The sequence below is a fragment of the Pogona vitticeps genome, chromosome 1, assembly GCF_051106095.1.
Source record: "Pogona vitticeps strain Pit_001003342236 chromosome 1, PviZW2.1, whole genome shotgun sequence".
Taxonomy (NCBI): Eukaryota; Metazoa; Chordata; class Lepidosauria; order Squamata; family Agamidae; genus Pogona; species Pogona vitticeps.
Window position 1 is genome coordinate 319,455,860 of NC_135783.1, and position 27,747 is coordinate 319,483,606.

Below are 27,747 nucleotides of genomic sequence, written 5' to 3' on the forward strand. Positions count from 1 at the left end.
AGTTGGTGGCGCCTAGCCAGTATCCGGCCAGCGCCGGGCCTGGTTCCGGTGTGCGCCCTGGGGCTCGTCTTGCCGCCGTTGTCGAAATGCTGTTACTTTCTTTGGCCCGGGCTCGTTGCCTCAACCGGGTGGTCGGCCGCTCGCTCTGCGCTGTTCGGCAGGTACCTTATGGGGAGGAAAGGGAAGCCGGGAAGAAGGCAGGCAAGCCAGCCAGCGGAGCGCGAGGGGCTGCGTCGGGCGGAGGGCCGCCAAGGGCAACCGGGAGACGCAGGGCGGCCGAGGCAGAACTTGCCGGGTTTGCAGAAAGGAGAGGCACGCGCCCGCGCCCGGAGGTGGTCCTGCCCTCCTGGCCGCCCGACGCAGCCCCTCGCGCTCCGGCAAGAGGATCGAGGGCGCCGGTGGCTTCCAGGAGTTCAGGCCGAGGCAAACCGGGCGAAGTCTTTATTATTATTATTATTATTATTATTATTATTATTATTATTATTATTATTATTATTATTATTATTATTATTATTATTATTATTATTATTATTATTATTATTATTATTATTATCATCATCATCATCATCATCATCATCATCATCATTATCATTATTATCATTATTATTATCATCATCATCATCATCATCATATATTTGAAAAGGTCAAAGGACGAAGTCTCTGTTGGCAGGGTTAACTGGTGGCTTATAGAGGTGGTGGGAGGGTGCAAGACTGGATGGGATCCTGGACGCGGCCTGACGTGAAGGTAGTTCTGAAGGTTGGACCTCGGTGACATTCTCGCCCTCTCGTGCTCGTGTGGAAATGCGCGCGTGCGTGTCTGTGCGCTGAGGAGCACGCCGTTCTAGTAAAACTTCTTTGCCTCCCTGTGACCCTGGCTGCCCTTGTGCCCTGGGTGTCTGCGAACGACGCCCTTCTTTTTCCTAAATGCAAAGCAAGAGCCACTTATGTTGACATTAGAAGCAAAACATTATCTCTTGTTCTCGGACCATCCAGGATACTTATGTTCGTTTATGCATAACAAAGTTCTCTTTAATGACCATCACCATTGTTGCAAACGATGTTGCAGAAGGAAGATTTCAAGATGCATTTTCAGTGGCTCATTAAAATTCGTTTTAAGTTCAGCAAATAGTGTCCATGAGGAGTATTCTCGTGAATTGTAACTTTTATTTGTTTGGTAGTAGTTCTTTTATTGGTCGCTGGTCTGTTTAAAACGGAGGCATTTCACATTTTGTGCAAAGTAATACAAGGCAAAATAATTTGGGGAAACAAGGAGTTTTGGTTTCATTAACAGTTAAAGTAGTAGAAGAGTGGAGAGGGATCAATAGTGATGAATCAGATACTTGAGGAAAGAATGGTGTAAATTGAGACTAAAGTCATGAACGTATAATTATTGGAATTTTTAGGAGAGGAACAGGTGAAACATTAAGCTCTCTGTAGATATAGCAGTATAGCATGTAGTGTTGGACTAGGAATCAGGAGACTGGGTTCAATGGCAAGCCACAGGTGGAACTACGTGTGTACTGTACCTTGAAAATCCTATTAGAATTGCCATATGTCTGAAGTAACTTGATGGTACATACCAACAGGTACAAGAACCACTTGGTTCTCATGTGTGATGTATATTTTTGAGGCTGCTCAAGGGCCTAGCTATCACACAGAGCAATATATCTACAGTAAGTAAGGGTAGTCAGTGTGTGGTGTGTTAGCCAGTTGTGAGCCTGAAGCTATTTTCGAGATCCGTTCACGATACACACAGGCCAAAAAACAAAACAAAACAAAAGATTTGTTTCGGTCAGAGGAACAAAAAATGGGTTTTGCTCCTCCCAGAGGCACCCAGAAATAGAATATTTTTCATGAGGGGGCCACAGACTGTGAAACCAGAGCTCCAAATAAAAAAGTTATAACCGTGTGTGTGCATGTGCATGTGCATGTATGATCATTTTATGTCATATACTCCTCCCTTAATGGCCGTTTCCAGACCTAGCCCAGCCCTCATGGATGTTGGGGGCAAGTATTTATTTTGCAGCCTCACCAGGGTTCCCTATACCCATCTACTACATGGGTTTCACTAGGGTTTTTTCCTCAGGAATTGAGCCTGTTATTCTTTGAACACAGGATCAGTGAGAACACCCCTTTTTTGGCAGTGTGATCCCTGGTAATCTATTTGTAAAAGCGGGTCATTTCTAAGGTTATTGTTTACACAGAGTGCAGTGTTATCTTCATACAACAGAACCATTAGTTGAAAACAAGTTTGTCTTCTAACGTGTATAGTTGATCACAATAGAAATTACTGCCACATTATAAATGTCATATAATGATCAAAGAGCTTTATAATATGCTGTTTGTTCTTTTAACAATCTGTTGCAGTAAACTATGTTAATACTTTATACATAGAGATCTAATGCTTAATTTTTAGATTTCATTCAGTGCAGCTTTCAGTATTTGTGAATGAATGTAGATTTGAACTTTCCCTTTCTACTGCACAACTCTTATTTCTCTTTCTAGAAATAATGATAAATAGTGATTCTTTGATTAGATCCAAAGTGCCAAATGTAATACTTGTCTTGGCAAGATAGTGGTTGGAAAACTTTACGGTTGCATAGTGGAGTTCCTAAGCTTTGTGATAACCTGCAAAGGAACACTTTGGTTCCTAACGTGCAAGATTGAAATATCATTAAACTGTGAATGAATGTATTATTGAAGACCCACATGAAATATACGATTGTCGTGCATGAATTCTTAGGCACTATATTGTATAAAATATAAAATTAAACAAACTATTTTTGAGAGAAAATACAGAAAAAGTTTGAAAACCCATTCTTCCTCATTAATACCAATTGTATACATACCTACATGAGAATGTAGGCATCCATCAGTCTCAAGAGACTATGGTAATGTACTCTGAATAGAGGTCTTGGAACAGCATCTAGTGTGGCTGAGAAGGTCAATTCTTGAGTGAAATCCCACACTGAAGGCAAATACAATCTATCCCCTGTCCAGCTCCTCGCTTTTGCTGGTTTCGGGACTGCCTCTTTGCGTCGACTGCTGAACAAGTGTCTCTTCAAACTGGGAGAGGCCATGCTGCACCGGCTGCCTCCAGGCTGAATGCTCCGATGTCAACGTTTCCCATCTGTTGAGGTCCATTCCTAAGGCCTTCAGATCCTGCTTGCAGATATCCTTGTACTGTATTGCAGCTGTAGTCTCCCTCTGGGGCAATTTCCCTGCACTAATTCTCCATACAGGAGATCTTTCGGAATCCAACCGTCAGCCATTCTCATGACATGCCCAAGCCAATGTAGACACCACTGTTTCAGTAATGTATACATGCTAAAAATGCTAGCTCGTTCTAGGACTACATGGAAGTAAGTCCCACCGAACTTACTTTTTGTAAACATAAAGAAGGGCAACAAATAGTCAAGGAAATGATTATGTGAAAGACAGAGATGTTAAGTCAGGGTTACTTGTCTGCAGACAAGTGTTGTCACATACTACTATTAAAGAGAAGCTACTGTGACCTATTGAATCATCCAGTTTGGAAATACTCTACTGTGAAGAGATACATCTGCTTTGAGTTACTTTTAAGTGCTTGCTTTGGTGATTTTATCTTTCTCTTTGACAGGGGGACTGTTCACAAGGGAAACATGCATTTTCTGGTGAGTCTTCTATTGAGGATAATAATATCTCAGTCATTATAACAAGAATAAAAACTGTTGAGAGACTGCCATAAAGAATAAAATACATTTTTAAAAGGTCAACTTTAAGTCAAATTCAAATAGACTAAAAATCAAATTGTGCAGCAAATGTCACATTTCTGGCTCAACCATTTGATATTTCCAAGCTAGAATAGTTCAAAGTGATCATTAGGCAGAGGTAACAGTTTGATGCCCTTTCTGATTACTTCTGTGTGAAAAAATAATGAAGTGATTTCTGTTTTCCCCCCCACATATTGAGGATGGATTGATAGGTCAGCACAGTGTTTGTAATCAGATTTAGTAAGAGTTCCTTGATGAGGTAAATGTTGATCATCAAGTATTGGAGGCCTGAGTCATAACAGGTTTCATATGTTAAAATCAGCATTTTGAATTGATTTCTATATTGTCCAGGATGGCCATTACTTGATCAACCTGTATGGTCTCTACCTTGTTTCCCCGAAAATAAGACAGGGTCTTATATTAATTTTTGCTCCAAAAAAAGGCATTAGGGCTTATTTTCAGGGCATGTTTTATTTTTTCATGTACAGTGGTGCCCCGCATGACGATGATCCTGCTGAATGACGAAATCGCATGATGATGACTTTTGTGATCGCTATAGCTATAGCGATCACAAAACGTTGTTTCCTATGGAGTTTTTTCGCTGGACGTTGATTAGGTCCTTACTTAGCGAACCATTTGTTCACAAAACGTCAATTTTTCCGGCTCCACAAAATGGCTGCCCTTTGTTTTCCGGACCCATGCTTTGCAGGGCAGACATTTTAACAGCTGATGGGCACTCGGAAAATGGCTTCCCCTATGGGTGATCTTCGCTGGACAGCGAGGTAATTTCCCCATTGGAACGCATTAAATGGGTCTCAGTGCATTCCAATGGGGAATAGTTTTTCACATGACGATGATTTCTCTGTACAGCGATTTTCCTGGAACAGATTATCGTCATCATGCGGGGCACCTCTGTACAACAATCTACATTTATTCAAATACTCTACAGTCATGTCATCTTTTGGGGACTGTGCAGTGGTGGAGGGCGGGGTTTCACTTAACTGGGGCTTATTTTTGGGGTAGGGCTTATATTACGAGCATCCTGAAAAATCATACTAAGGCTTATTTTCTGGTTAGGTCTTATTTTTGGGGAAACAGAGTATCATTTATCTCTTCACTACATTGGTTACACTTTCTGAACCGCATACAGAATATTGCAGTAATCTGATTTGGTTAGTGTGTGTAACTATTTTTCAGTCAAATGATTTTACTTAAACAGTTATTTTTCAGATTGATCCAAAGACTGAATAAGCACTGAAAACTTATATTAAAATTGTATAAGACAGGTTAAGCCTATGTTACTTTCCTTGAACAGTTACTCAAGACAGATATAACAGATAACTGGAGTTTTGTTCTATGGATCATCTTGAAAATAAGCCATACTCATTGAACTGTTCTTTGTATTATTAACAGGGTCACTGGTAACTGAGTGGGGGATTGCTAGAAATCAGTGGTTTGTAGGATTTTTTACATAATTACTGTGAGCTTCTGGGTTCTGTTTTGACCTTTGATAAAGGTTTTCTTCATCCAGTTGAAATCTATGTCCTCCCTATGATCTCCAGAAAATTTAATATTCTAAGTTGCTGTCTTGTACCTGCTTACCTGAGGATGAATACCCCGGAATTCAATAAGGCTCAGCATCAGAATAAATGTGTAGATAATTACCGTGTTAGAATCCTTCTGACAAAAGCATGGCATAGAAGGTTTATTGTGCAAGTAGCTTTCCCCCTTTAATGGGATGTCTGTCATGCTACTGATTTCACGATCAGTAATGTAAGAGACACCCCTGCCACAGTTGGGAAATGCTTGCTTTCTGTTTGTGGCCCAATAATCTTAACTGATATTGTCCACTGATAGAATGAGATTTTCTTCCTGGAATACTTTTGCACTTTTAGAAGTTAAGTGTTGGGAATTCTTTGGTGTTTCTCCAGAATGGGAAGAATTACACAGCATACACAAACAACTAGATATTTCTCACAAATGTAAATGAATAGTGTGATTTGAAGGGGAGTGTAAACTTTGTCTATTCTTTGGGTCAAACCTGGCTTTCTGGTAGTAAAAGAATTATCCTTTACAAAAACACATATTATTGAGTATTAGGAAAACAATAAGCAGAGATGCAGATACTGTTTGTAACCACTATTATTAGAAGCTGGTTCTCTTCTCTTTCCTAGCACTTAGCCTCTTCTTTTTGGTCCACTTTTTAAAGCAACTTAAAATAATGAGATTTCAATTCAAGTGGTTTCTGCTTTACAGGTGTCTCTCAATGTCAGAGGCTTGTGTATGCCAACAGCAGGAAGCATTTGTAAGTATACAACTTACAAAGTCAGTAAATAAATATTGCCATAAAATATTATGGTTGGAGACTAACTGCTACAGTAATAATTCCTGTTATATTATAGTTTCAGAGAAGGGCTGTTTATATGGCTACATTTTTATAGGAACCTGCAGCCCCACAGAGAATATCTGCCTATTTATCTATATTACTGAATATGTAAATTCAGAGTTTGTTCTTTGCTTGGACTATCTTGTGTTCTCTTTGTGATTTCATGAAGGAAGTGCACTTGTCCTCATTGACCAAGATTTTCTATGATGGTGTGCTAACTAGTCGTGGGATTTTTGTATTTCTTGGGATTTCAGCCCCTAGAACTCTTGAAACTTTAATCAAGAAATCAAAGTCCTGACAGGTGTTTTCAAGTACTTGCAATTAAGACTTTGGCAGCAATTTTCCACCTGTGGAGGAGATAGGGAAATGGATGGTAGAGTTAAGCTTCATGGGAGTTACGAGGAATTAGGGTTCTGGTGGTTTTTTGAGAGGTATTTGTGCAGAGCCTAATCGGCAGGAACTGCCGGACCCCTAATTCCTTGCAGTTGACACAAAGCTTAACTTTGCCTGCCCATCTCACCATCTTCTCCACAGAAGGAAAATATCTGCTTGAATCTTAATTTAACCTGCTGTGAGTACTTGAAAACACCTGTCAAGACCTTGATTTCTTGATTAAAACCCACAGAATCTTAGCTGGGGGAAATTCCTGCTGATTTCTGAGAGCTGAAGTCCAAGAAATATAAAAAGCCTATTCCTAGTGCCAACCCATTCTACTTGTAATGTGAACTATGAGTGTGATTTCTTGTGCAGCTGTGGAAAATATAGTTTGGACTTTTGCATTTGTTGCATTATATTTCAAAATGCTGTATTGTATTTCAAAGTAGATTATTTGTAGTGTATTACTAGTGCTGTTTTCACAGGTTCATCATCTGTTCCTGTATCCTTCTTTGCTTGATCCGTACCCCACTTGAGATGAGTGCACACTGTTTATATAAGTGTTAGATTTTAAAATGTTACTGTACTTTTTTGTGGTTATAAATCCCTAAAATGGAGATGGGGAACGGCTTTATTTCCAGGGGCAGTAGAACTGAACCTCTGCCCTAGTCAGCATCGTATTCAGTCATGGGATTGTTGTGCACCACTGAGCAAGTTAGAAATGGGGGCAGGGCTGCTGATTGTCATTCCAGCTGACCAAGAGGGATAAATGTTTCACAGGTTATTGGTTGATCTTGCCCTTTTCTTTCTTCTCCAGAACAAATGGCTTCCGTACCTTCGCTGTACGCTATTTCCGAACCACCAGAGCGTGCAGTAAGTAACTGGGATTCCTGCAAATGGAGGGGATATCTACTCCTCCTGAGGATTCCCTTCTTGCAAAAGAACACATAGCCTTCCTCTCCAGTCAGTTCAAGTTATTGTGTACTGCAGGGCTAGCAACTTGGGAGGATGTTGGACCAACATTTTCACTCCTGCACTCCCTGTGGTTTGTACTGGAACCAAAAATGGGCAGAAGTGGAGTCAAAACTGGAAATTACTGCATGTCTGTTCCCAGTTTTATTTTTGGGGGATCTTGTAAGCTTGGGTAGGCCCTGCACTCCACATTCTGATACTAAATTAAGGCACCTTGAAGGCTTCCAGGAGGAGAACACTTCCATTTCTTCATTAGAACAAAACAAAAGCAATGTGGGCAGCTACAAAGCACACCTCCACTGGAGACTGAAAGGGGGGGGGCTCAAATTGTATTGGGGCCACATACAGCTCATAGGCTGTACTTTGTCCTCTAGCAGACAGTGGCTGGGAACATCTGTTATACTTATCATGTTCCTGTTTGTTATGCTATAATGTAAGCTGTTCACTGACATAACTCCTTTTTGAGAGTTTTCCCATCTCTCTCTATTCAGGCATTATTATTTATTTAACATCACCAGAGTAAATAGGTGCTATACAGAAGAAGATAAATCAAGAGGATGCTGCCTTTACTTGAGGATTTTATGATTTGTGTTTGAACTGTGGTGTTTGAAGAAAAAGTTGTGTCTGTATGTCATGCCAAACTATAGTTCATTGTGATGTGAATGAGCAGAAGCAAGCTGTGATGAGCATTGAACTCACTCACACATCCAGCTGGGAGAAGAAGTTTGGAAATTTTCCTCTTCTCAACCACTCAACTATCCTACACATTATACCAGAACACAGACAGAGTTCTAACCCCTGTCTGCTGAAGATGCTGGCCACAGAGACTGGCGAAATGTTAGGAAGAAAAACCTCCAGAACACAGCCAAACAGCCAGAAAAACCTACAACAACCATTTCCCTCTTCTATTTATGGTGTATCATCTGGACAGACAAGGTTAACGCTCACAGTGTCTAGCATTAGTCATGAAAATTTCAAACCATAATTATTGAATCTGGTTATTTTAAACTGAGCATATTTAAGATTAACCACACTTTCAAGTCTAGATGATCTAACTGTCTGGGATTAATCAGAAGCTTCCAAAATCCCAGGGAGAAGTACGAGCTCAAGGTTCAAGGGTAGAGATGGGAATATTCATATACGAATACCCCTGCACAGCTGGCTGTAACAAGGGTCCGGTCCCCTGGCGCCGGACTGTCCACTCACGCATCTACTGCTGTTGACAGCTCCGATCTCCTTCCAGTCAATCAGGATCCCACAGTTGGCTATCCATTCCTGGCAGAAGGATGAAAGACGAGTCTTCCTGCCAGGCTGATGAGTGGATAGCCATCTGCAAGCTCCAGAGCGATTGGAAGGACAGCGGAGCCTGCAGCAGCAGCGGATACGTGAGCGGACTATCGTTACGTCTAGCTGTGCGGGGGTATTGTATATGAATATTTAAAAAACCCAACTCTATTTGAGACATTTTATTAATATTTTGTAAACCAGGGAACTTTCAGGGGTTGTTCATGCAGCTTAGGGTAAGTGAAAGTGTGGCCTTCAAAATACTACTGAACTGTAACACCCATCAAGTCTTGTCACCAAAAAACATTGCAGTCCAGCAAGATGTAAAGAGCTGCATCTTGCCCACTTTGCCTGTGATAATACACTTGCACTAAACTATGGTAAACAGAGTGAAAAATGAGAGTAACTGGATGATAATGTCCCAGAATAATTAGTTTCATAATTTATACATTCCCTGCAGACGTATTGCCATACTTCGACTATTGCCAGTCAGTTTCATCGACTGAGTTTTAGTATTTGTGGAAAGGGAGATAAAAATTAAGCCAAGAAAGGAGGATTAAAGCTGTGGGTAGAAGAGATGCACTATGTGGATATTATAGGGAAATGTTCAGGTCATTAGGAGCCACGAGGACAGTATCTGGAGTCTTAAAGTAGTATAAAATGATTATTTCTTTGATAGCTCTTACTGGAAATAACATCTGTTCACTGATGTTCCAGAGTCTGTAACTACAGATGTGACATGTTTTTACTATGTACATATTTGTCTTTCCTTTGTAGGGGAAGAAGTTGTTACAGTGAACACACCAGCATTTGCAGAGTCAGTCACAGAGGGAGATGTGAGGTGGGAGAAAGGTAAGCGTGTGCTTCTTTCCATCATCAGGGAATTCTGTTTTCCTCTGTGTTTTTCCTGGTATGCTATAGAAACAGGCTAAAGTTCTGATTCGGTAAATACCTTCTGGATGCTTTTGTTCTGTAACTAAAGGTTAAGCCCAAGGTTATAACTTAGAAAGCCAGCAGCTTATGGAATCAAGTTCCCATAGAAGCAGATTCATCCAGTCACTTTGGTGGTTGTGGAAGGCATCTTCCAAGTATACATTTAAAGAACAGAATGTCAAAGCAGAATTACAGTGAGCCGTAAAAAAACAAGAGTTCCTTGAAGAAGTCAGATTTATTTGTTTATCCCAACACATGGTTTCTCAACTTTGCAAGTTGTTTTCATCAACCAAATTTCAAACCGTAATTATTATAGTTTTGTTTGGAATTTCTGATCAGGAGATAAGCATGGGCTCCATTTCCAGGTTGTTTGTGGAAACGGAACAGCTTTGAAAGAGTGCACCTTTGGATGGAGAGTAGTGTTTGGTATCTTTTAATTTTGAAGCTAGCGTCTTGTCCACTGTAACACCTGCTGAAGAGCATTGTTGTGACCCGCAAAGCAGTAGAGCACAGGTCCTTATTTAATTACTATCCTTTTTATTGTTAGCTGTGGGAGACACAGTAGCAGAAGATGAAGTGGTATGTGAGATTGAAACAGACAAGGTAAATACTCTGTTTTTCTTTTCTTTTCTTTTCTTTTCTTTTCTTTTCTTTTTTCATCACCATAACGATTAAAGTCAGTATAAAGATAAAATTCATTCCACCCCAGATTTGGAGTAGACAAATTAGATAGTGGGTAGCTATCTAGAACCCAGAACACAGGGAGGGGGCAACCACTTACACATTACCTCAATTAGTTTAATATTGTAGTTTTTGGCTACAAGCCCACTGCTATCAGCACTGCATTACACTTGCTGGGAGTTAAATTTTCCTCTATAATTTTCAGGTTAAATCCCAACTTCTATACCAGGAAAGAAGATCAATTAAACATTTATACCATTTTCTTTATTCATGGTATAGACTGGTGAACAGTTTTTTTGGAAGGAGTCATGTGAATAAATACAGGACTAGATTCCAGTGTAATACATATTTCTCAGGATGCAGTGTCTTCAGGATGCACTTACACAGTGGGCTTTTTTTTCTTTTAGAGGGCCAATTCTGCTCATGTATTGTTCCTTCCTGTTGAAGGGGTTACTTATTTCCTTCTCATAATTAGTAAGGAACTTGTTTTTTTCCTTTGCCTTCAGACTTCTGTGCAGGTTCCAGCTCCAACAGCTGGGGTGATTGAAGCACTTCTGGTCCCTGATGGGGGAAAAGTGGAAGGAGGGACACCTTTATTTAAACTCAGGAAAACTGGAGGTAAGTCAGGATTGTGTAACTGGCAATTTTTCTAAACTATTTGTTGGAGACTTTGATATAAAAGTTTAGGTCAGTGATTCCCAACCTTGATATGAAATAGGCAAACAATACAATAGAACTAGTTGTTTAAAAGAAGAGTTCAACACAATGAAATAAGCCTTTGGGCCAAAATAAAAAACCTGAGGGAGAAAGCTTGGCAAATATTCTTGATGTATGACTTTCACATTTGTGCAGCCACAACTGATAAGGCCCAGTCTTTAGAGTGTGCCAGTTGGCTAATGGCAGGCCAGAAAGTGTGGCCTCAGATGTCAGTTGCCAAATTCAGGAAGAGTTATTGATACGGGTTCTGGGAATGCTTTTGTGCAAGATGCTGAGAACTTGTTTATGTGGTTTGTTAAAAATTGCCTCCAGGCTCTTATCTGCATTTGTAATTATCTTCTCTTCATGCAATTTAGCTGCACCTGCCAAGGCCAAGCCGCCTGCAGCCCCTGCACCAGAGCCCGCAGCTCCTGCAGCACCTCCACCCGTAGCACCACCTCCTGCAGCATCAATACCTACAGCAATGCCTCCAGTGCCCCCGGTTTCGGCACTCCCTGTAGATGCTAAACCAGGTGAGACCAAGGCAGTAGCTACCCCTCCTTAATGCCTCCTCTCCCCTTTATAGCAGAGGAATGCTCCAATTGGAAATTTGTTAGGGTCTTCACTGACACTGATTGAGCAATTGTGTCTTTTATGGGCTTCAAGTTCCTTGTCTAAATGGATGTTTCATTTTGGCCTTGGCCTTGCTATTATTCTGTTTCCTTGGACATCAGCTCTGCTCTCTATATACCTTTACACTTATCTTTTGTCTACCCGCAGTCTCTGCAATAAAGCCAACCCCAGCTACTCCTGCAGTAGAACCTGGAACTGGCAAAGGTGCCAGACTGGAACAAAGGGTAATTGGATATATATAGATATATATTTGTCTTGGAGGAAATAAGATGGATGACCATCTCCTGAGTCAGACAATGGGGTGATGTGTTCGCTTGAGACTGAGTGGAGGGACAGTTCTGCCTAAAGGAGGTAACAGAAAGCCCCAATAGAATCCCATGAGATGTGGTGATAATGTTGTGCTATAATAACTTGATGGGCTGTTCAAGGAAGTTCTTGGCTCATGAAGACTGTCTTTTTTTTTCAACATTTGTTGCAGGAGTTGTAGTCAGATGTGTAAATCTTCGTCAGCATTTCAAAGCTGACTGCAGAACTGCTTTGCAGATGTTTATGGCTATAACAGTGACTTCTGCTAGGTTTCTGACTACTCCTACCCATGACCCTTACTTGATCACAGCGCCTCTGGCATTATGTACTTGGCTTTACTCTTTCTCAGCTGAGTGGATTTTAGGCTAAGAAGCTGCTTGCTGCCCTAATGAGGTTCTTCCCAAAACAAAAAACAAAATCGCGGTGGGCCTCCCCACCTTAGTTGTTGTGGCCATCTGTCCCAGCAGTGATGCTTCTGTGGTGTTTTTCTTTTTGATGTTGTTTTAGATTGTAGAGAATTTTCTTGTTGTCTTTTTCTGTGCCATGCCAGGTAAAAATGAATCGGATGCGTCAGCGAATTGCTCAGCGCCTCAAAGAGGCTCAAAATACATGTGCCATGTTGACAACCTTCAATGAAATTGATATGAGGTAAGGACCATGTGTTCAGTCAGTTCATGTCAGTCTGTATAACTGCCTGTAATATAAACAATAGGAACTTGGGTTTATTAATGTGTGTCTGTCAGGTTCCCATGGAGCTTACGTGCTGCTGCTTTCAAGTAGTATTGATGATCATAGCTTGGTAGTTTTGACCAGCTCTTTTGAGTGTATATTTCACATAATACTGATAGAACACAGGTGGAAGATGTTGATAAATAAAACAAATTAACTAGGATGGTTTCTACCTTTCAGGGTACTTTTAACATCCTCATAATGAAGGTTGCATTTTATATTCCCATCTAGATAGTTGATGTCTAAGGTGGAAACTCATTTTGAGCAAGGACATGATAGTGCATGTGATGGAAACGTGGTTCTGGAGCTCACACCCAAGTCTAACATTTCTGCTTGGGGGTGGGGAAATGAACAGCATTCAAGCCAAGTGCTTTTGTGTCCTTAAGTACTAATGGCTTTGGGAAAGAGAAGGTTGTATTTCTGTGCATTAAGAAAAATAGGGCTCAAATCAGATTTCTCCATGAAATCCTATCCTGCTTCTTAAGACAAAACATGTAAATATTTGTGCTTGGAATAATAAGGTTGGCAAAACAGTCCTGATTGGAAAGGAAATGCTGCAACTTATCACCTATTAGAGGCTAATGGAGGTGTCACTTTACTCTAGCCGGGGGCTCTTGTTGCAGCTGGTAATCTGTTTTGGATTGATTGCCCCTATCCTGTATGCCATGGAGCCGACTTGCAAGGGGCTAGGCCAAGGCCTTTTGCCTCCCTGCTGAGGATCAGTGTCTGCTCTGAAGCCTGCCCATGGGGCTTCTTCCTGTCAGCCCCACCCCTCATCCTGGCATTCTTTGTATCTTGGGAGCAGTAATGTCTTTGGACAGTAATCCTAACTCTAAATAAGATTACACAAAGCAACACAAACAGTCTAAGCCCAAAGGGGCACTTTTCGTTTCAAAACAACCTCTTTAAAACCATATTGTCTGGAAGAAAGAATAAGGTTCAACTTCAGTATATGCCTATAATAGTCAAGACAAGGTTGTCCTGTTCAATTTGTGCTGCCACATTTTCTTGCAGTAAATGCATTGTGGAAATTGCCATTTGCTGTCTTCGGGTGAAAATTGTTCTCAGAGTCATTATGTTGGTAGTCTTACAAATGACTTCACCCCAGTGTACATTACGTGCTTTTGTTTTCTTGAGTGCGGCCAGAGAGTCACACTGTTTTTTGATACTTATCTTTAAAAATTACAGCAAATTCTCTTATGGTTTAGGTAGATAATGGAAACACAAGGTGCGCACATCCCACTTAATTTTATCTTCAAGCTTTTCCTTCTTCTTCAGGCCGTTTATTTTAGCCCAGCGTGGAAGCCGCTCATTTTTAGACACAGGTCTTTGTTAGCCAAAGTACCAGAGATACTTTTATTAAAGATGCCTCTGATTGATTCTGGAGCCACCTGCATGTGCCTGACAGTTCACTCTCAGGGAGATGAGGTTCTTGAACAATCTTGTATGTTTCAAATGTTGGCATACAGCCTTGCTGATTTGATGAAACCACTTAGAGCTGTGCCCATGCTTGCTTTTTAGGATGGAAGTTGTAGTGCAACATATCTGAAAAACACCAGATTAGGAAAAACAACATAAAGAAAGTTGGTATTCTCATATCTGTCCTTGGGTGTTAACTGTAGTCTAGGGCATTTAGAGATTTGTGTAGTCTTCGTGGAAAAGAAAGCTGCAGTGAGGCATTTTCAAATAATATTAATCTTACTCTGTTGATGATAGGTTTTAAGATGTTGAGAGGAGATGTTGGAAGCTTTGATCTCTGTCAAACCTCTTTAATATGGAGGATATAGGCCAGTCAGTCTGAATTTTGCATCTGCAAAATGGTTCATTGTGTGTAAATATCTGGTATTTGCAGCAACATCCAGGAAATGAGAGCCCGGCACAGGGATAACTTCCTGAAGAAGCACAATATGAAACTTGGTTTTATGTCTGCCTTTGTGAAAGCTGCAGCTTTTGCCCTGCAGGAGCAGCCCATTGTGAACGCAGGTGAGAAGAATGGTTCTGTATTTCTCAAACAAAGATTGTGCCTAACTATGCATGACTAATTCTTTCTGAGAGCTAGGAATCTCAGATTTTATGAGGAGTTAAGTGCAAGTTTTTTTCCAAATATAAATCACAGTGTTCTTTTCAGAAAAAAGCTGTGAAGTTGAGAGAGGGCTTGAAGTTCTGAATATTTACATCAAGTTGAGATCTTTGTAATTTGTAACTGAAGTACACTTTGTCTTGTTCATGATAGCCAACTTTCCCTCTAGTTTTCTGTTCCGCTGTGCAGGAGACTCACTCCATGTGCATGAGGATGGGCAAGGCTTCATTTGAAACCGAAAATAAACAAGCCGACTGTCCATGCACAGCTCCGACGGAATTCTGGGCGAGCATTCAAGCACTCATTATTCTTAGAGGGAACATTTGTAGTGATAGTCTTACTAGGAAAACAGTGCTTCCAAAGGTTCCAGGGTGTGTTTTTGAAGAGATTTAGAGCAAGGCTGGGCAGGAGATGGCCCCCAGAGGTCCCTCTTTATTGGAGTATTCTAGAGAGAGAGAGAGAAGGCAGAAGTGTGATCCCCAGAGCACTTCTTCCAGCATGTTGTGCAATTGTTCATGTGAGGGGTATGCAGTTGCATGGTGCAGTCCTTTGTTGTGTTTTTTGAAAGTGAAGATTGGCCTCTAGTGATTTCTGAGCTCATCTGGAGGTGACAGTGCAATGTGTTGAGATTTATGAAACTGACTTTTGGTCCTTCCCCAAAGTACAAGTTCCTAGAGAAGAGCTCAACCCATTCTGTCATCCTTATGGACCATTGACTTGATTTACTGGTAAGGTTCTTTTTGTCCCTGCTACCAACTTTCCCACCCTTCTAGCATCTGAAGAGGGCAGTAAGAGAAGCAAGGGTTTTGTTTTTATTTTGCATTATCTTGTAATTGAATCAAAAGCAATAGTATCTTTTTCTTGGATCCAGTGAACAGTTTGGAAAACAGCAAATATTGTGGTTTTGGTTTGTGACCAGTGTTCCCTCTTAAGTTGTGCAGGTGTGCAGTGCTGCATTGGGGCCCTGCAGCTAAGTCAGTGTTGCTGCCCATTTGCTTCTGTTTGCAGCTGGAACCCCCCACATGCGGGACAGAGCCCCTGCCCAGCACTATGGGAAGTTAGAGGGAATGTTTTTTGTGACAGAACCTGTGCCATACAATTAAAAAATATATCAGATAATGTTTGCCCCATAATGGGAAACATCAAGAGCATTTGGAGGCAACTAACACCAAGTCTTCCATGATAGATGTTGAGAACGCTAGAGTACCCTGACATAGATGTGAAGTTGCCCATTCTTCTCTGCACTCAGAGAGCTGTGTTGGTATGAAGACCCTCTTTCATAGGCTCACCTTAGTTCTGCCAACTCCATTTCTTAGCCTATTAAGTGACTTCCAAGTAATCCAGTTCTCAGGAAAGTTTAGGAAGCTAGACTTTCCTGAGTTTCCACCCATGTTAATTTTTTTTCTCCAGTATTCTGACCCTGCCATTCTCTACTGTTCCTTCAAGATTCACAGATGCAGTAGCTAGTTGCTCAGTGGCAGTACTTGCAATCATTATGTAACAGCAGAGGCAGAAGCGAAATCCTCAAAGCAGTTCTGCTGGCACATTGCCTCATTAGTCGTGTAGGAGGTGCATGACTGACTGTGCAGTAGCATGGCATAATTCCTTGTTGCAGGGAATGAAGATAAAGTTCAGGCTTGATTTGGTCTAGGACCCATTTGTTTGTCTTTCTGGCAGTCCAAGGTATCCACAGAGCTCTTTTCCAACAACATATTTTGAACAAATGAATATTTTTCTGATTAGCTTTCTTTACTGTCCAGCTTTCACACCCATACTTATTGATCGGGAATACAATAGTATGGATGTTCTTAGTCTTGGTCTCCAGTCACATATCGTTACATTTGATAACGTTTTCTAATTTCTTAATTTCTGCTCTTCCAAGTCTCAATATTCTGATTTCTTGACTGCAGTCTCTATTTTGATTGATAACTGATTGGATTGATACAAAATATTTCACTATATAAATTGCTTCATCATCAACCTCAAAGTTCTGTAGTTCTTCTGTAGTCATAATTTTGTTCTGTTAATGTTCAACTGTAGTCCTATTTAAGTCACTTTAAATCATTGCTGCTTTCTGCCACCGCCGTCGTTTAGTCGTGTCTGACTCTTTGTGACCCCATGGACCAGAGCACACCAGGCCCTCCTATCTTCCACTGCCTCCCAGAGTTGTGTCAAATTCATCTTGGTTGCTTCGATGACACTGTCCAACCATCTCATCCTCTGTCATCCCCTTCTCCTCTTGCCTTCACACTTTCCCAACATCAAGGTCTTTTCCAAGGAGTCTTCTCTTCTCATGAGATGGCCAAAGTACTGGAGCCTCAGCTTCAGGATCTGTCCTTCCATTGAGCAATCTGGTTTGATTTCCTTTAGAATTGATAGGTTTGTTCTCCTTGCAGTCCAGGGGACTCTCAAGAGCCTCCTCCAGCACCACAATTCAAAGGCATCAATTCTTCGGCGGTCAGCTTTCTTTATGGTCCAGCTCTCACTTCCATACATCACTATAGGAAAAAACATAGCTTTGACTATTCGGACTTTTGTTGGCAAGGTGATGTCTCTGCTTTTTAAGATGCTGTCAAGGTTTGTCATCACTTTCCTCCCAAGAAGTAGGCGTCTTTTAATTTTGTGGCTGCTGTCTCCATCTGCAGTGATCATAGAGCCCGAGAAAGTAAAATCTGTCACTGCCTCCATATCTTCCCCTTCTATTTGCCAGGAGGTGATGGGACCAGTGGCCATGATCTTAGTTTTTTTGATGTTGAGTTTCAGACCATTTTTTGCGCTCTCCTCTTTCACCCTCATTACAAGGTTCTTTAATTCCTCCTCACTTTATGCCATCAGAGTGGTATCATCTGCATATCGGAGGTTGTTGATATTTCTTCCGGCAATCTTAATTCTGGTTTGGGATTCCTCCAGTCCAGCCTTCTGCATGATATATTCTGCATATAAGTTAAATAAGCAGGGAGACAATATACAGCTTTGTCATACTCCTTTCCCAATTTTGAACGAATCACTTGTTCCATATCCAGTTCTAACTGTTGCTTCCTGTCCCATATATAGAGTTCTCAGGAGATAGATACGTAAGGTGGTCAGGCACTCCCATTTCTTTAAGGACTTGCCATAGTTTGCTGTGGTCCACACAGTCAAAGGCTTTTGCATAGTCAATGAAGCAGAAGTAGATATTTTTCTGGAACTCTCTGGCTTTCTCCATAATCCAGCGCATGTTAGCAATTTGGTCTCTAGTTCCTCTGCCCCTTCGGAATCCAGCTTGTACTTCTGGGAGTTCTCGGTCCACATATTGCTGAAGCCTGCCTTGGAGGATTTTGAACGTAACCTTGCTAGCGTGTGAAATGAGTGCAATTGTATGGTAGCTGGAGCATTCTTTGGCACTGCCCTTCTTTAGGATTGGGATGTAGACTGATCTTTTCCAGTCCTCTGGCCACTGTTGAGTTTTCCAAACTTGTTGGCATATTGTATGTAGCACCTTAACAGCATCATCCTTTAAGATTTTAAATAGTTCAACTGGAATGGCATCACCTCCACTGGCCTTGTTGTTAGCCAGGCTTTCTAAGGCCCACTTGACTTCACTCTCCAGGATGTCTGGCTCAAGGTCAGCAACTACATTGTCTGGGTTGTCTGGGATATCCAAATCTTTCTTACTGGCTTTATGCCAGTAAGATGCATATCTTCAATTAATGATATTTTTTCTACTTTCACTCCTCCTCCTGAATCTAGCCCAGCTTTCCATATGATATGTTCTGCATATAGATTGAACAGATAAAAAGATAACATGCACCTTTGTCTGACATTCCAATTTGCTTACATGGAATGATCTTGTAAGGGTCTCCAGTTGTTTCTTTCAAATTTAGGTTGTAGTTTCCTATGGCAATGTTCAGACCTACCATTAATAAAGAGTTGATGGGCCATTTGATTTGTTGGAATGTTTGCATGAGTAGAGTCTTTAGATGGGCAATTATTAAGCCACTTTAATAATCTCCAGGCCTTCTGACTATTTATTATCATATTTATTTCTTCCATAAGTTTTATCCACTTATCCCTTTTAGTTTTTGAAACCAAATAAATCAATCACTGACCTGCCAAAGGGGTTTCTTTACTCAAGTAATTTAATTCAAATAGCAAAAAATAAATTACCACTGTTTCCAACGTTAGGCCTTGGAGGTAGTTGGTTCTGTGTGGATTCTGTGATTTTTTCCACTGCCTGGACAAACTGACCAGGGGCCTCTGGGACTGGACAGAAGTTCAGTATAAATTCCATCCAGTGTTGTACTAAATGTCTGCCAATCGGCTTTTAAAAGATTGTATCTTCCTTCTGTGGAATGGTACTGTGCATGGTCTGACCGGTGCTGTGAGTTGACACATTATTGGCCAGTATTGTGTATTAATTGGAATGCAGACTGACTTTGCACACTGTTGGACTAGAAGGTCATTGGGAAATACCAATTCCACGTTGAAACCACATTGTGATGTTCCTCATTGAAAAATGAGGGAAGTTTATTTTGTAGATATGGGCTAGTTGGAAGATGTCCACCCATCTTAGCACTACTTCTTCACTGTCATAAAGTGCATATCCCCAGACACTGCTGTAGCAATTGAAGTCTCAAATTATAAAATTATTTTTTGCTTATGGAAACTATTGGGAGTTTTAAAGGAAAAGGTTGCATTAGGTGGTTTATAAACAAAGGATACTGTACAATTTACCTCCACTGTTATTATCTCTGTGTCATCCTGTTCTTTGACAGTAGTAGATGATATTTGGAGGTCTAATATAGCACTTCCATATTATCTGTCAGATCTCTAAGCTCATGCAAGTGTCATGCTGGATGTTTTGGGGCATTGCTGATGGTTGTATTTCTTGCATATGACACATATCACAATTGTGTAAGTGTTCTTTAGGCATCACTGGCTCTCTGTTAATAGAGATTATTGTTAATTTTGGCCATAACAAGGGCTCTTCCATTATTGATAACCACTTGCAGACTTGTCAAAGTCATATAGTCTCTTGTCCAATGCTATTCAAACAAGGAGTCACCTCACATTGATGCTTCTTAAATGAAAGAATCAGCTGACATTGAATAGATGTTATGTCATTACTGGTGCTAACCAAGTATGGATCTGCTCAGTAATTGGGATGGGAGACTCATGGGCAGTCACGTAAAGACAGGATATACATATCTTGTTGAATGAGAGAACTCCTGTTTATTAATTTTCTGCTGCTTATCTTGCAATTTGTAATTAAAGTGGTGCCTCGCTAGACGGTTGCCCTGCTTTACGACGAAATCGCTTTACGATGGTTTTTTGCTATCAATTTACCCATCACAGAACGATGGTTCCAATGGGCCTTTTTCACACTGCGATCACCCGTGCCTGCTTTAGAGCACTTTGGAGGCTTTTCCTGCACGGGTGGTTTTGGGGCACCCCCGCCAGGGCTCTGATGGTGCATGAGAAGCCATCAGAACCCTGGCGGAGGTACCCCCAAACCACACACCCTGGCTTACCTTGCACCATGGGAGGACTCGCGTGGGTCCCTCTGCGCAGCAATCGGTGTTTGCAGAGGCTTGTCTGAAACCAATTTTAAAGTTCCCACCTCTTCCTCCAGCCTTCGGCAAGCCTCGGAAGGGAAAAATGCTTTTTTCCTCCCTTTTCCCCCATGGTGCTTTCCCAGCTCCCTACCTCTTAACTTCCTTTAAAAAAATTTCCCCTAGGAACGCATTAATTAATTTTCAGTGCATTCCTATGGGAAATTTGGTTTCGCAAGACGGTGTTTTTGCAAGACAGCGATTTCCGCAGAACGGATTAATATCGTCTTGCGAGGCACCACTGTATAGTTAGTTTAGCATCTGTTAATTTTATGTGTTCTTTTTAATTTTGTTGTACACCCAGATAGTGGGCTTGCTAGACCGGCAGTATAAAAACTGAATGAATGAATTATGTTTTAAAAAAATTACTCCTGCTGTACAAGTGAGCAGAAGGTTGCTTCAGTCTCTAGAGTCCTCAAGCAACCACAAAAGGTGGTTAAAAGGGAGGTTTTTCTCTTACTTAAGTGGATGTTTGGATAAGGTAACAACCAAGCAGCAGAATAGACTTCTTGTTTGATCTTCTCTTAGTCAGGCTTCTATGTAATTGAAACAAATTTCCACCCACCTCTCCACAAACGTTCTGGCAAAGGTGGAGGATCTGAAATAAATAGTGTTTCATTATAGGCTGGAGAAAGTAGCAGAATCAAATGCTGAATTTCTTTTTCAACCTACAACACAAGGGCGAAGGCCTTGGAAGCTTTTCTGCTGAGCAGTCAGGGACGCAAGCTGTTGAGTAGTGAAAATCTGATTTTTTTTTCTGTTGACCCTTGGTAGGTCAGTTTCTCTTCTGTGCTTTTAATTCTCCACGGCCTTGAAGGGAGGATTAGATAAAGCATGATTCATATGAACTAGAGCCTTTACTTTTGGTGCTGCATTATTACAGCTTGTTTTTCTTTTTTATTATAGTGATTGATGATACAACCAAAGAGATTGTGTATAGGGAATATGTGGATATCAGTGTTGCAGTTGCAACTCCTAGGGTATGTATTGTGAAACTATTCATTATCTCTATATCAGCCTGCTGGAATGGGGATGGGTTTTCAGCTGTTTGAAATTGAAATTCATATGCCACATTTGAACTTCTCAGTGTTATGTAGTCCTACATAAAGTGAGAGCAGTTGCTCTTGTCCAAAGCTCCTGCACAAAATTGGTAGTGGATCTTAAGTCTCTCGGGATTGAGTTAAACAGGTTCCTCTTCCTGATTCATAGGGGGCACCAGTAGCAAAAGGCACTTGGAACACCTCTGCAGTTCATGAACAAAACAAAGGAACGGTCTACCTAACTTTCAGTACTGGGCTGCCATCACTGCTTGGATGTGGATTTTAGAAACAAATAGATTTGGTTATAACAGGAATGGGCAGCAGGATGACCCCAATGCCCTCAATTTTAAAAAAATCTAATAGGGTACTCTCTGAACTTGGAATCAAAATCTCTAAGTTTCTGTGTGTGTTCCTCAGAGAAGATTAATTCAGCCTGTAGCGTGGTCCCAGTGGCTTGTTGCACACTGTAGAATGTTTTTACCCGCAAAGCCAATTACATGAGCTCCAACAGTTAGTCCTTTTACAGAAACTGTTCTGTCCAGTGACAGCTTGTTCTTCCATTGGCTTTGGCTGTAATGGTGTGTGATATTGCAAACCTTCCATTTGATTCAAATACCTGTCTTTCCTGTAGGGTCTCGTCGTCCCTGTCATCAGAAATGTAGAAAAAATGAATTTCGCTGACATTGAGAGAGCAATCAATGAGCTGGGGGAAAAGGTAATGGATGATGACTGTGACAATGCTGCAGGAAGTTGAAAATGGGGCGGATACATACAGAGTTTTCACTTTTCATGTCGTTACGGAGAAGGGTAAATAGGAGAGTGTAATGTGTTTAATAGGATGTGGTGGTGCTGTGGGCTAAACCACAGAAGCCTGCGCTGCAGGGTCAGAAGACCAGCAGTCATAAGATCGAATCCACGTGATGGAGTGAGCTCCCGTCGCTTTGTCCCAGCTCCTTGCCAACCTAGCAGTTGGAAAGCATGCAAATGCGAGTAGATAAATAGGTACCACTATGGTGGGAAGGTAAAATGGCATTCCCTCATCACGCCGGCCACATGGCAGTGGAAACTGTCTTCGGACAAATGCTGGCTCTACAGCTTGAAAAACGGGATGAGCACCGCCCCATAGAGTCAGACACAACTGGACTAAAAATGTCAAGGGGAACCTTTACCTAATGTGTTTAATGAGAGGATGGTTCTGGCTTAACAGTTTCACAAGAAGCAAAGATTTTGTGTAGTTTCAATTTTCAGAAGCTTTTAATTAAGATGTCCTACAAGATCAGACCAGGGATCTTAAAAAAAACAACATTCAATTGTATATAAAATAAAAGAGCACTCTTTGACCCCTGCACGAGAATTCCTAAGTTACTAGAAAGCAGGTTTTCTTTGTAGAGATCACTGCTTTCACAAGTGACACAACCATACATTACTGTGCTGAGATTACTTTTATTTTATTTTCTACCCACCCATCTAATGGCAAGCCACTGCTATGGGTGGCTTACAGCAAAAAGAAGCATAAAAATTAAGGACAAAACCTAAATTGAAATCAACAAACAGAAAAAGAAAACCCCATCCCAATAACTTCAATTATATCTAAAGGACACTAATCTGACTCTGGTGGCAACAGTAGTATTAGTTATCAGTTTATGTTCTTATGGTATTGTAAGCTGACCAAGGTAGTGGCCTGGCCACTGTATGAGGAGCACAAAAATTTAAATAAATAAGTAAATAAATAGAATAAATAAATCAATGTATACAATAAACAAACCACAGTCAAATAATTAAATAATTGCTTAAATTAAGGCAATTGCAATGGTCAGCCTTTGAGAATACCAATGTGTGAACCAGTGTTATTAGGGACTTCCTGTCGAGATAAGAGGCGGAAGTGTGCAATCTGTCTAAGTTGAAAAAAGGACCTTATTCTCCATCAAGAGGGCTGGGCCAGAAGCACACCTAAAATATGTACCTGACCCTTCAGGGACAGTGTGCCCCCATCCAGACCAGGCAAAAAGCCCCCTAATTGGTCAGGGTCAGCTTCAGCCTATTAGCCCATGTCCAGTCCATAGCTGTGGAATGGCAGCACTCTAGGGTCTTCACAGCTTCCCCTGCCAAAAATGAAAAGAAGATATAGAATTGTCTGTCATCAGCTTGCTGATGACAGCACACTCCAAATCTCTGAATGGCCTCCCTCAGCGGCTTCACATAGATTTTGAACAGCAGTGGAGAGATGGTCAACTTCTATGGGATACTACATTGTAGGACCCACAGGGATTAAATAGCATCCCCAAGCTGAACTCTCTGAAGCGAGTGCAGTGCTGCCCCCCCCAGTCCTGAACCCCAACAGCTAGCCCAGGAGAGATACTGTGGTTGACTGTGTCAAAGGCTGTTAAGAGATCCAAGAGAACCAGAATTTCACTGTATTTTGACTTTCTTCATGTATCCTACTTTAAACTATTTAAAAAGTTTCTGCTTTCTTGTTTCTTTCTAGGCCCGGAAGAATGAGCTTGCCATTGAAGATATGGATGGTGGCACCTTCACCATTAGCAATGGGGGCGTCTTTGGATCCCTTTTTGGCACACCCATCATCAACCCCCCTCAGTCTGCTATCTTAGGCATGCATGGCATCTTTGATAGGCCTGTTGCTGTTGGAGGCAAAGTAGGTACCAGATCGAGGGACCCAAATGACTTGGCTTAAAACCTGTGAAAATGTCTTTTTTTCTTTATTTTAAAATATTTTAACCGCCTTTCTCCTAAAAAAGGGACCTAAGGCAGCTTACATCCCAAAAAACGCAATACTGTATTAAAAGCTTTAAAAAGAAAATTATTAAAATGTTTAAAAAGCATAGCATTATATTAAAAGTGTTAGGTAAAAGCTTTGCTAAAAACAACAATATATAAACTATCCAGTCTATATATTGTTTTTTATATATTATTGTTATATATAAGAAGCAACAATATATAAACTATCCTGTTTATTATCTCCTAGACAGTCAGTCACTAAGGAAAATCCTGTTATCCTGGCCACTAATGCACCACTTTTATGTGAATGGGGTGACTTTTAAGTGATCCAGCTGAGTGCACAGTTTAGAACCTGTATTAGAGCTGCTTATGGTAAAGAATCTCCTACATGGCTATGACTGCATTGCAAGGGTCCCTTCATCTAATTAAGCAGAGGACAAAACAGCTTTAACCACAAGCCTTTGTAAATGCTGTAAGGAAAAAACTTACTGCTTAGAAACTGTGGCTATTGAGAGAATATAAAAGGATGTTTGAGAAGGGATATCGCACAGGAAGCTAATAAATATTTGTGTGCAATAAAACCACAAATTACTTGGAAGAAGAAAAAAACTAGCTCAGAGACAGCTACATCTCTTTTGGCTATGCCCAGGCAACTGGAAAATTGTCAAGGTTAGGACTAAATTTACAACTCTTGTATTTCCTGAACCCATCGAGAATTCCAGTTCTTCCCCTTTGGAACCATCCTAGTGACACTTACAGTACCTTGGTACTGTATTTTGTAATCACAGTTTGATGACAGATAGCACGGCCAAAGATCGATAGTTCTGTTGGAACCTAGTTTTTGTCCCAACCCTTTATTTGTTTTGTTTGTTTGTTTGTTTTATGTGTTTAGTTTTTGTTTTAAAAACGCTGGATGGCCAGTGGTTGAAATTTGGGGGCATAGTTTCAGATGGCAGTGTCATAGAATGCACACCTTGTAGATCTGTGTAGATTCTGTAACAAATTCTATGTGTGACTAGAAATTTCTCTTCCTAATGCATGAGTATTGAAATATTACTTACCTAGGCCTTGAGAATGAGAACAGAAATAAAGAAAATTATTTGGTTTAACGATGATATTTCTCTTTTTAGGTTGAGGTGCGACCAATGATGTTTGTGGCTCTGACCTATGATCACCGGTTGATTGATGGTAGAGAGGCCGTGACCTTCCTGCGTAAGATCAAGGCTGCAGTGGAAGATCCTCGTGTGCTGCTGCTTGACTTGTAATGGGCCTCAGCAGCACATCTCCCTCCCCCTCCTCACCCAGCAGAGCAAGGCTACAGCACCAACAAAAGGAATATAGAGGACATTCAGGGATCAGCAGGGCTTCATTCCAGTCTCCTCCTCTTCCTAGTGACAGGAGATGCTTTGAAAGGAACCTTGAGGGTAATTTGCCACCCACCTTTCCTGCCTCTTCCAAAGATAGTTCACTTTCTTCCCCAGAGTAGACAAGCAGACGTTCTGACCTATTCAGATACAGCTTACCATCCTCTCTTCCACATATCTCACTCCAAATAGATCTAACTTGATTTCTCTTCTGAGATCTCCTGGGAACAGAAGCTCCTTGCTCTTTAGCTAGAGCTTCCTTCTCAAGCTAGTCTTATACAGAACTTCAGCTTTAATTTACTGTCAGCCAGCCAGGCTGCCAGAGAGGGGCAGGGCTGGTGGTGGGTCTCCACTAAACTTGAAGGTTATCTTGCACAGTGAACCTAGCCTGGGGTCCTCTAAGGTGACTCTGTTGCAGTGCCTGATCTTCTACACCTCCAGTAATGGAGGGTAAATCTTGTACGCCAGCCATCTTGTGGTTTCTTGACCTTAGCAAGGGTGAGGCACTTCCAGGGGTTACTGCCTCTCTGGCCATTTTCTATACCCCCTGCTACTAGCTGAGAGGTGACCGAAAGGATTGTTTTCCAGGATCTTCCTCTGACCCACCCGTCGCAAGAACAGGAAGAAGTCAGTGAGAACTCCAGATGGAACTATTTCTTTTATGTTTTAGAGTCTGCTAGAAAGCAGACTTGGTGTCCCTTCTGACTGTCAGGACCAGTTCCAATTGACTGGGGGCTGAGGTTTAGAGAGAGATAACAACCCTCTGCAGCTGTCCTATGTTCCATCTAATCCTCACTGGATGGTTACATCAGCTTCATGTTGGCAATGGTTTGGGCTGATTAGGTGGTAACATGGATTGGGACTAGACTGTCATATGTGGTATGTATCCCAATCGTGCCTGCTGGCTCATGGAGACATATCCTTAGTACAATAGTGTGCCCATGTATTGTTGAGTGGGAGGGTTGCTAGTGCCTGCAGGGTTTATTACTCTTGTTGCCGCACAGAACTTGTAATTAAAGTATTTAACACAACAGATTTTAAACAAAATAAAATAAGGAAATTACATGTGTGCATATGAATGAGAGAAATGTCTGAGAGGGATAGGGTTTAAAGGAGGGAAGTAATACAGTTACACTCCAAAATGTGTCCCAGTTGCTTATAGCATCAAGGAAAGAAATGTGGGATGATTTTATTCTGGCCCTCTTATTCACAATAGCGGAAATAAACTCTTCAAGACTTTCCTTCTGGTTAGTGTAATTGCTAATGTGTCATAGAAACGGCCTCATTCCTGGTTAGCTCAGGTGTCAGATCTAATCAGTGGTAACATGTCCTTGCTCAGTCCTGTCCCCTTTTGCTTTCTGATTTAACAGCAAAATATTGTTTAAAATTGTATCCAAACAAGAAAACAATGGTTTCTCTCAAACATAGTTCAAATTAATTTGTTATGGTAGTTTGCATATAAATTATAGCTTGTTGCCAGGTTCAAATGTAATAGAAAATCATGATCTCAGTCTCTATATCACAGGGTACTCTGTTCTGTGAAAAGCATTAATCTGTGTGTTCATGAGATTTAAAGTTACTTCACCACAGTGGTTTGTTAGTAAGATAAATAGCTACCCTGGAGAGCTTGATCTCTGAAGGGATCATCATAACAAAGGTTACAACAAACTTTCTGTTGAGGCATCCAGCAAAGCTAGTCCTGTTAAGCTTTTGGTGATGGTTTTATTATCAGAAGATAAAAGTTTCTATAGGAAGAAGGGACATGTTTATTGTAACTGCTAGGAATGATAATTCTGGATTTTTTGGACTCTAGGAATTCCCTAGGCAGAATTCTGGGACCTTCAGTCCAGAAACAGAAGTTTGCAGATCAGCTTTTCTTGCCTCCCCAGGTGCCTTGTTCAGCCTGTATTTACTTTCAAAACCAGGGAAACTGCCTCAATGTTTCCTAGAAGGTATAGATATTTCTGATAAGTTTATTTATTATTTTTATTTATTTAAACAAATAAAAATCCCTTAAAAGAATCCAGGGCAGTTTACATCATTAAAAGACAATATTTAAAGCCAAAAGTAGTAAGTATACAAATACTAAAAGGGATCAAACCAATACTACTGTAAGAAATGGTAAACAAGAACACAAAAAGCACATTCAAAACAGTACAGCACAGCAATCCTTTTAGAGCCTCCACTTG

At 41.0% G+C, this 27,747-nt stretch overlaps 1 protein-coding gene across 2 annotated transcripts; it reads left to right on the plus strand.

The window, feature by feature from the left end:
- Window positions 1–26,799, plus strand: DLST (dihydrolipoamide S-succinyltransferase). 2 transcript variants are annotated; one of them, XM_020793891.3, is made up of 15 exons: window positions 1–161; window positions 3,620–3,653; window positions 6,009–6,057; window positions 7,331–7,386; window positions 9,547–9,621; window positions 10,250–10,305; window positions 10,890–11,001; window positions 11,457–11,612; window positions 11,860–11,936; window positions 12,569–12,666; window positions 14,600–14,730; window positions 21,325–21,398; window positions 22,090–22,173; window positions 23,944–24,111; window positions 25,325–26,799. In XM_020793891.3, exons 1-15 carry the CDS (start codon window positions 87–89, stop codon window positions 25,457–25,459), a joined length of 1,380 nt encoding a protein of 459 aa, XP_020649550.3. In that variant the 5' UTR covers window positions 1–86; the 3' UTR covers window positions 25,460–26,799. The 2 variants fall into 2 exon arrangements, with proteins under 2 accessions (XP_020649550.3, XP_072842533.2); XM_072986432.2 differs by lacking the exons at window positions 1–161; window positions 3,620–3,653; window positions 6,009–6,057; window positions 7,331–7,386 and adding an exon at window positions 7,977–8,421.
- Window positions 26,800–27,747: the final 948 nt, after the last annotated feature.